Source organism: Trachinotus anak, unplaced genomic scaffold (assembly GCF_046630095.1).
Source record: "Trachinotus anak isolate AG129_WGS33_773 ecotype Australia unplaced genomic scaffold, CSIRO_AGI_Tana_v1 ptg000008l, whole genome shotgun sequence".
In the NCBI taxonomy this organism is placed as follows: Eukaryota; Metazoa; Chordata; class Actinopteri; order Carangiformes; family Carangidae; genus Trachinotus; species Trachinotus anak.
This window is the reverse complement of record NW_027273859.1, coordinates 14,473,882-14,483,309: the sequence shown is the minus strand read 5'-3', so window position 1 is coordinate 14,483,309 and position 9,428 is coordinate 14,473,882. Positions and strand designations below refer to the sequence as shown.

The 9,428-nt window shown below is 43.9% G+C and overlaps 1 protein-coding gene across 1 annotated transcript; it reads left to right on the top strand.

The window, feature by feature from the left end:
- The first annotated feature begins 2,390 nt into the window (after nt 1-2,390).
- On the top strand, nt 2,391-9,352 carry foxn4 (forkhead box N4). The gene is made up of 10 exons (XM_071482859.1): nt 2,391-3,227; nt 3,821-3,921; nt 6,339-6,505; nt 6,968-7,080; nt 7,172-7,282; nt 7,370-7,497; nt 7,606-7,702; nt 7,794-8,001; nt 8,118-8,510; nt 8,612-9,352. The coding sequence occupies exons 2-10, from the start codon at nt 3,842-3,844 to the stop codon at nt 8,857-8,859; spliced, it is 1,545 nt and encodes a 514-aa protein (XP_071338960.1). The 5' UTR covers nt 2,391-3,227; nt 3,821-3,841; the 3' UTR covers nt 8,860-9,352.
- The last annotated feature ends 76 nt before the right edge of the window (nt 9,353-9,428 follow it).

Below are 9,428 nucleotides of genomic sequence, written 5' to 3'. Positions count from 1 at the left end.
AGCATGGCTGACGGCAGCTTCCTCTGTGTGGCCAGAGGGTCACTCTGGGTGACATGCTGTTCTGGGGGGACACAGTGTCTCTGCCTGCAGAGGAGATTAGAGGGGCGAGTTGACCTCGTTCTCAGAGGGGCCAATGTGTTTTGAGTAAACACTTGGTGCAAGACAAAAACACAGGCTACAAACACAGGCCAATCCTCCGGCGGTGATCCCATTGTTTCCCCATTACTCCTGAACAGGCATGAGAGAGGAGAGCAGTCACTCTGTGTCCCTAAACTGCAGGGAGTCCTCATGTCTCCCCTGAATGCAACACATGCAGCCAGGTCAAGTTCTCAAAGCTGCCCACAGGTCATTGCCATTACCTTAATAGTCCTACATATGCCACTACCACGCCATGTATAAGGTAAGTAAATAAGTTATAAATTAAGGTGTTTCTTTTATTTTGGTGGTGATATTAGCTTGATGGTGATATTATCCAGATATTTGCTTATGGCCAGGCAGAGAAATTTGAGGACTATCACATCAAAAAGACTCACAAATATTGTTTTAGGTTCTTGAGGTCTTTGATATAGCCCATATTACATAATTCTGCAGTGTTTATACCAAGCACCAGCAATTTAGACTGCAAACTGTAAATTGCAATTAATAAAGACAGCTGCACAGCTTAGTTATCTTACTTTAATAGCATAGGTGTCAGTTCACTGTTTTCATAGGGAAATATCACAGCAACATTAGGTGACATACAGAGGTCAGACATAAAGTCATAGCCTGAACCAACCGGTGCATCAGTTGCAAAACACTGCAGAGCTGTGATGTGGAGTTGATGCTAATCCAACAAAACTGCATTTACTGAAATGAATATTGGCCCCATTGGTGGTGCAGTGGTTAGCATTGTCACCTCAAAGCAAGACGGTTCTGAGCCTTTCTGCGTGGAGCATGTTCTCCAGGCGTCTGCGTGGGTTCCCTCCAGGTGCTCCGGCCTCCTCCCACAGTCCAAAGACATGCACGTTAGGTTAATTGGTGACTCTTAATTACCCATAGGTGTGCATATGAGCATGCCTGGTTGTTTAATTTCTATATGTCAGCCCTGTGATAGACTGGCATCTGTACCCTGCCCTCGCCCAAAAGTGGCCATTAAATTGTTAGAAAAAAAAAATGCAAATCTCTCCAAAACCAGTAAATACAGTTTGGTATTTATAGCAACACAACTAAATAATATTCAATAAGGTGAGAAGCTATGAACCATGGTGATGTTTGCCATTTTGCTGGACGATTTACTGTAATGACTAAATATCTTCTGGGTATTTTGTTGTCAGTTGATTAATCTAGTCTCTAATCAACTTATCGGTTCAGCTCTAGCAAAATGTTTCTGTGATTTTGTCCACGCCTTTTTATCCAGTGTGGCCTATGAATGGACAGTGGGTGATGTGAACCTGTGACACTTCTCATCATCACCAGCTCTTCCCCCTACAGTATCTCACACAGCAGGAGCACACCCCCAGTGTCCCTACTGTTTCCAGATCATAACCCTGCGGGCTTTAGGACCTCCAGGATCTGCTCTCTGAGGAGGGTCTTGTTTTTGTCCGTTACGTTCATGCATGTAATCATTGATTGAGCCCATTGTGACAGGCCGATTTACCATCTGTAAGGTCCCATGGGCCTGATACTGCTGTCACTAGTCTCCCCACAGACTTTAAGGAATTCCCCTTTAATTTCCGGCCGCAGATTTAATCTCAAACAGGTTTCACATTTAAGCCTGGTGTTAAAAGACCATACCTGCAGCCTGTTCATCTTTTCTGGTGCACAAACTCATATATTCATTTATGAATATATGAGTGAAACCTTCCGTATGGGAAGGCTTTTGTCATTCTCGATGTTATATCAAAAAGTAAAAAAGAGACGTATAGTTAGGAGGACCATCCTTTTTTAATTAGATAATGCTGAAATCTAACTTTTTCCTTGCTGGGCACCCCTGGGGTTCCTTGAATAGAGTTAGGCAGAGCTCTTATTACTATATTATTTTCTCAGAAACAGAAAAAAAAACAAAACAAATAGCATACACATGCCTTTCGAAATTCACTATATCACAATACTTCCTCGATGCAAGCACATTTGTTCCTCCTTGAATAAAATTAATGAAATGCTGACTGATAAGAAAAAAATCAACAAGTGGGATTTCATTTTATTTCGGACTGAGTGAGGAAATGATGACACAGTAATTTCTTACCGCGTTGCCCAAGACACAACTCCTTCATGCCAGTTTTTTTTGTTTTGTTTTTTCTGAAGTGGACTCGCTCTCCAGACTGGTGTGGGCCTTTGCCGCCTCCTGCTGCAGCCCGCCCGGCGCCCTGCCCTCCCTACGCGCCTCCCCGGCTCTTTTTCCCACTGCTGAGAGGAGCAGGACGCGGCCATAGCGGCGGGAAGCAAATTATCTACAAGCACTTCCCTAAAAAAAAAAAAAAAAAAAGTTCACACTCACATACACAGATGCCACCACAAGCAGCGACTCACATCGTCTTAGACCTGAAGGAGGGAGCTTACTAGGAATAACCTGACAGCAGGATATAGTGGAGCAAACTGGATATCTAATGATTATTTTTGTTTAATTCATTTTTTTTTTCTGTTGCTTTTTCTTGCGAATAGTGTCGTTCAACTTTTTTTTTTTTTTTTTAAACACTGAACATTTTTGTCGCACTGTATTAAATATCCTGAAAAGGAATCAGGCCTGAACTTTTTTGTATTTTATTTTATTTTATTAAGTCGCGCAGGGCGCACCTGTGTGCCACTACATCAACTTATCCCTTCAGTAATCATCCGCCCAGAGAACTACAATGTCCGGAGGGAGTATGGCCTGACTCTTAACGCGACAGTCGTGTGTGTGGCTGCTGCTGGACTCAGTGGAGGTGTGCGCCACCTGAAAGTTCCCAGAGACTGAGAAAAGCGAAGTAAAACCTCAGCATCGCTGCCTGTGCGCTTGCCGTGAGATGTGCGGATGTAGTCGGGACTGTTAGGAGGCTCTGCATGAACGGCAGCTGTCAAACTCATGGGATCCTCCTGCCCCCCGGGCCACTGGGAGCTCTGCTGAGGTCTCCACTGCGCATGTCAGAGCGCTGGACAGCTCCAGAGAGGGAAATTTAAAAACGGTTTTTGGAGAATCAAGTGCAACACAGTGAAATACAGTACAGGGGCTCACGACCGGCTCTCACACTCTTCAGTATCATCCAAAACAGGTGAGTTTTTATTGCTTCTGTCTTTCAGCACCACAGCGTTTTGTCGGACTTTTCATTTTTATAAGCCAATTAACATGTGAATGATTTTAAGCCTTTAAGAGTAGTTTCTCTGTAAGCAGGCTAAATGATAAGCCATTTAAATCTATAGGTTTAGTTCATGTGACCAAACTGTTGTGTAAACATTTGAGCTAAATGCTTATTACATACAGGCTTTATTAGCGAATTCATTCAATGTATTATTTAGGCTATGAAATCTCAATTATTACGAGTTAAGGGCAACAAAACACATGCAACGAGATGAAATGGGTCCAGCTACAACAAAGACATGTTGATCCCAAACAGAAATGTTATGCACTGCTATCAATTCAATTTTTGAATTTGCTTTCTCTTGTGTTAAATTTGACTTTAAAATGTTTGCCTGCAATTTTATATTTTCAGAAATAGCACACGCTGCTCCCCTATTTACTAAAGAAGACACTATTTGAATATTTTTAATACTGTAATGAATTCTTCTCAGTAGCTTGTTTACTTCTGTTTGAACACTCGCAGAGGACATAAGCTTAAGTGTTTTAATTTTAATGATTTCATTGCAGAGGCACCACATATCCCAGGAAATGATAGAAGGTGGGATTACATCCAGGATGTCAGGAATAATTGAGAATGCTGGGCATCATCCATCTCCACAGGACTACAGGTAAGACGTCTGACTGAAACCTTGTTCCATTATATCAGGACACTAGCTACAGTCTTTTAGGGATAAACAACGCATATAGTTTTTGTTGCATATTGTCAAAAAAACTCATAATCAACTCTAAGATGCCTCAATAGGTAAAATGAATATTTGTATTAATCAAATCCCTTGAGGTGTTTTGCAAATAGTCATGGAACAAATTGTCTAACCACACTATGTTTAATCTAAAGGTAGATGGACAGCTCTTTTTGTGCATGGGGGGGGCGGGGGGGGGGGGGGGGGTTGCATGAAAAAGGCGAGAGGAAGAAAAAATCCTGAAGAATAAATGATTTTCAGTCTGAATGGATCTGTCAGAAACCATCAGCTCTGTTTACACTCCCGCTGTCGGCACACGGAGCGCCTGAGCCTCTTGGCCTGCCAGCTCAGGGGGAGACGGGGCGCTCTGGGTCACCAGTGTGCACAAGTGGCTCCCAATTAGAAAAGAGGAGGGAGGTAGTGAGGATGGGAGACAGGGAGGGAGGGAAGGAGGAGGTGCAATATTTAGTGTTGTTGAACCTCTGGGAAGGCTCGGATGATACATGGAGGCACCAGTTCAACATGTTTTGCATCAGTGAGCAATTTCTATGGTGCTGGTACAGAGAGAGGAGGGGAGGTGGGAATACCCCCAGTGTGTCATCTACTCTACAGTTACTATCAGCATGTATTAGGCATTTATCATGAATAACTGCAACCTTGAGTGGATTTGTGAAGCACGAGTGTAAAAGACCAGCGAGAGCAACAGCACATCTACTTTTTGTACAAAACAAAAAGCAACTCCGTTCAGGAGTCAGTTGAGGATTCTCTGATTGTTATGCTTGGACATTATTTCTTCATTTTGTCAGAAGTAAAAGAAAAGATAGAGAAAAAGAAGAATGAGGGTCAGTCTCACAAAGGCACAGTAACTTCTAAGCTCCAGCTGTGATATTGTGATACCTCAGAGGGTGTTAAATTCACATTGCCACCTGCTCCTAAAGGATGATACTTCTAAAGGATGATGATTACTGGTGCATGCAAGGTGTTTGAGGATGTGTGCTGCTGATTCCTGGCTGCAGTGATGTCACCCATTCAGACGGCAGACACAGAGGCCTGACCTCAAACTACATTTGCACCCCCTCTGGCCTGAGGCTCCGTTGATTTTCCCGTTTAGGGGGGATGAGGGTGGGGGCAGAGGGTGATGGAGGGGGGTTGTGGGCGGCAGTGAGGATAGAGGCTGGAAAGGGATCGGGAAGCAGATGGCATCCTATTTGTCCCTCTTATGTGAGGGCTGTCATTCCAACAGATTAATGCAAGGGCTGGGGAAAGAAAAGAAACGACAGAGACAATCAAGGAAGGGTCTGGAGAAGACAATAGAGCCACGTGCCACTGGGCAGATTTGTCGTTTGGGACACAATAGGTGATCATTTTTCAATGGACAAGGCCAACTGTTGCAGGCAACATGTGCTGCTGTCCCATGTTTCAAACGATCTCATGCGTTGTTTACTTATGATTCAGCCAATGGTTACAGCGCAACCGTGGTCACCTGACACAGGGTTGATTTTTTATTAGGAGATTTGGTGTGTGTGTGTGTGTGTGTGTATGGGGTGGGGGGGTACTACACTGTCAACAGACCCACAAAGTAACTGAATAGTATGTGTTGTCATAGCGACCCCAATTACTAAACCCTTGCCCAGTACGAGTGTGTGTGTGCCGAAGAGACTGGAGAGGATTCAAGAGGATTCCTCCCTTTTCTTTCTTTCTCTTTGAGGCTCTTCACATAAAAGACAGAATGACTGAAAGCTGATTGGTACTGGCAGTGCACTGGTTAAACATAAAACCTACATCTAATCCAGTTTATAGCACAACATTTGGGATGAAAAAAATAATTTTAGATGAAAAATCTATTGTGTAAAATTAATTAGCTATTTTATATTTATTTTATTTTTCATATTTGTATTCACAAATTGACAAAGAAGCAAAGACATAAACACTAAGACAAACAAAGATCAATGTGGCACTACTGGAAGAAAAACCCACAATAATCTCAACAGATGATTTGCTCTGAATGGAAAGCTTGTTTAACTCCCTCATTGTTGATTAAAACTGTCACTGCTAAATAGCACTTGTAGTTAATCTTCTTATGGGAAATCCTGGATGGCACAGCTAATGCACAGCTTCACCGAGCAGCTTTCATCTCTGCTTCCCCTCATTCAGACACATCACAGTGGTTTTGACTTTGAAGGACAAAATGTCCTATCAAGTGTTTACATTTAAATTCTATTTGTGGTCTATGTGTGTCTGTGCTGACAGCCGTGTTAACCCAACCCCCCCCATCTTCCCTCCCCCTACCACCACCCCAAAAAAAAAAAAATCTCCCCCTACCCCTACCTCCTCCTCTCTTGAAGGCTTCTGACCACGGACCCCTCCCAGCTTAGGGAGGAGGACCTCCCTGGGGACCTGCAGTCTCTGTCATGGCTCACCTCTGTGGATGTGCCCCGGCTACAGCAGATGGTTGATAGTCGAGGCCACAGTAACGGGCCCTCCCAGGGCAGCTTGTTGGAGCAACAGGCAGGTGAGGTGTCAGGGAGGGGGACAGTGCAACATTCAAAAACCGTATCATCTCCCTGATTGGATAGATCAGGACTGCTGGATTTGTCTGCACTTCTGGCCCTTGTAGATATGGAGACAGTTTTATAAGATAGATAAGGGCCAATGAAACTGGAGGATGTAACGTTCTAACCAATGAGAATTTTTCTATAATAGCTTAGGTTTCCAGACATAATGAAAAGGTTATTTACATGACAATTCAGAGATTCAGAGATCTTATATTGAACTACTAACCATATTCAACTCTGTCACTATGCAGAAAAGAAAATTTGTAGTCTGTAAATGTCATGTGTAGCCATATCAAGAGTTCTGTTGCTGAGCTTCTTATAAGCTGAACTCCACATATAAATAGGTTAAATAGGTTTGCTTGTGTTCTTTTTTTTTTTTTACTTTTAACTAAGAGAAGTCTGGATATTCATTTTTACAGCTCAGCTGAGCAACATGACAATGACAGCGGGACAGGGCTCCATGCTCCAACTCCAGAGCAACATGCAGCACAGCCCTCTGGGAATCAGCATCATCAACACCCACAGTGGAAGTGTGAGTTTCAGCAGTGCTGCAAGAACAAATATTTTATGTTGTATGGCACTTATATGGTTTAATGTAAATTGCTCCTGCATTTGTTTCACAGATGTCTCCATTCTCCATGAACGGGCTGCCTTCTCCAGGATACCAGTGCCCTACCTCAGTCTACCAGCCCACACCACAGCAGGTGTACTCTCTAACCCAAACTGGACAACAGGTAACAAAAAACAAAGAAAGAGTTTGATTTCATCAACAGAAAAATGTAAGGGACGTGGTCCTCATTATTCTCTCATCTCTCTCCTAGTGTTCAACTGGTGGGCTTTATAGCAATGTCTCTTTCAATGACCAAAGTTTATTCACACAACCTCGCCTGGCTCCACAAGACCAGGAGCTGCAGCCCAAGTCTTTCCCCAAACCAATCTACTCCTACAGGTCAGGACACAAATATTTGGCTAAAATTAAATTCAAATATCCACCAAATTTCCTTAGTGTATGCTTCGAGCTGCGTTCAAATAATGATTTAATCTTTTTTTCCCTCAGCTGTTTGATTGCCATGGCTTTGAAAAACAGCAAAACCGGCAGCCTCCCAGTCAGTGAGATCTATAGCTTTATGAAGGAACACTTTCCTTATTTTAAGGTACGACACTCTATTCATACTACACACAGGGACTAAAAGAGAAGGTGCTTGTAGATAAAGAATGTGACTGATTATGCTTCTCTCCCTGCAGACTGCACCTGATGGATGGAAGAACTCGGTCAGACACAACCTGTCCTTAAACAAATGCTTTGAGAAAGTGGAGAACAAGACGAGCAGCTCGTCCCGTAAGGGCTGTCTGTGGGCACTGAACCCTGCCAAAATCGACAAGATGGAGGAAGAGATGCAGAAGTGGAAACGCAAGGACCTGCCAGCTATCCGCCGCAGCATGGCTAACCCAGGTCAGAGATGTGTTTGCTTACTTAAAGGTTAAAGGTCTAATGCTCATCCAGTGAGCATGAGTCACCAATGAATGACAATGTCTAGTAAGTCTGATGATCTGTCTTGTTCCCTGCAGATGAGTTGGACAAACTGATCACAGACCGCCCAGAGAACTGCAGACGTAAGGCTTTAGAGCCCAGCATGACCCGGCTGCCCAGCTGTCAAACTGGCCTCCCGCTGCCCGTCCCTGCCCAGATGCAGCCTCAGCCTATAGTCACGCTGTCCCTGCCATGTTTACCCATGCACCAGCACCACCAGTTTCAGGCCCAGCTCCAGGCTCAGGCTCGACTGGCCCCCATGTCCCCTGCCCCGGCCCAGACACCTCCCCTCCACACGGTCCCTGACCTTTCCCACAGTCCACTCACCCAGCAGCCCAGCAAGCCCCCTGATGATTTCTACAGTGTGCATGGTGATACGCACACAGAGGTGGATGCACTGGACCCTAGCATTATGGACTTTGCCCTTCAAGGTAAATACTTTTTTTTTTGACAAGTGTCAGGCCTGGTATTTGTTTGCTAGATAACTGAAGTGTTGTTGCATCATCACAGTAACCTTTACCTATCTGCTCAGGTAATCTGTGGGAGGAAATGAAGGACGACAGCTTTAACCTGGATGCTTTGGGCACCTTCAGTAACTCACCCCTCCGACTATCAGACTGTGACTTGGGAACTAGTCTCCCTCCTGCCTCCACTGGAGCGAACCTGCCACTTTCAGATGTGCAGGTGACGGGCCTCTACACCTCCTACACCTCCCAGGATGCCCTGACTTCCCAGTACATGGGCGCACCAGCCAACAGCAAGCCCATCGCCCTGCTTTAAAGCAGTTAAATTGTCTCTAACAGAGTCAACGTGATTTATTCAACTGTGGATATCTCTGGACGCCAGCTGAGGTCTGAAGTTTGAAGTCTGGTTTCTTCTGTGCTACTTAAAGTAAAAATCACTCTGCTTTCCTACAGTCACCTGGGAACTACCTGGAGAAGGATGTTTGAAAATCATTTCACATACAGTCTACAAGAAAACTGCTTATTAAGAACTAAAACTGCTGGTGATCTAAGATATGGCTGTAAGAAAAAAGTATGTAAGACTTAAAATATCTAGCTTTGCCAAGCAAAGACTCAAAGCCTGTGTGAGTTCAAGGACTCTATGTGGAGAAGTATGTGTAAGTTAGCATCCACCAGTTTTTCTACTGTTCACTCTGCATTTTAAGGCCCTTCCATACTGTAGCTCTCCGTCTCTTGTCTGTTGTATTGTGCTAGACATTATTGCTGTGATGTTTTATTTATATTTATAAAAAGGCAGCTGGAGAAGGTGATGACTCTATCAGTCTTTTGCTGTATATATTTGAATGTTTCAAATTGCTATCGCCACAGAAAAGCTTTCTTTTGACT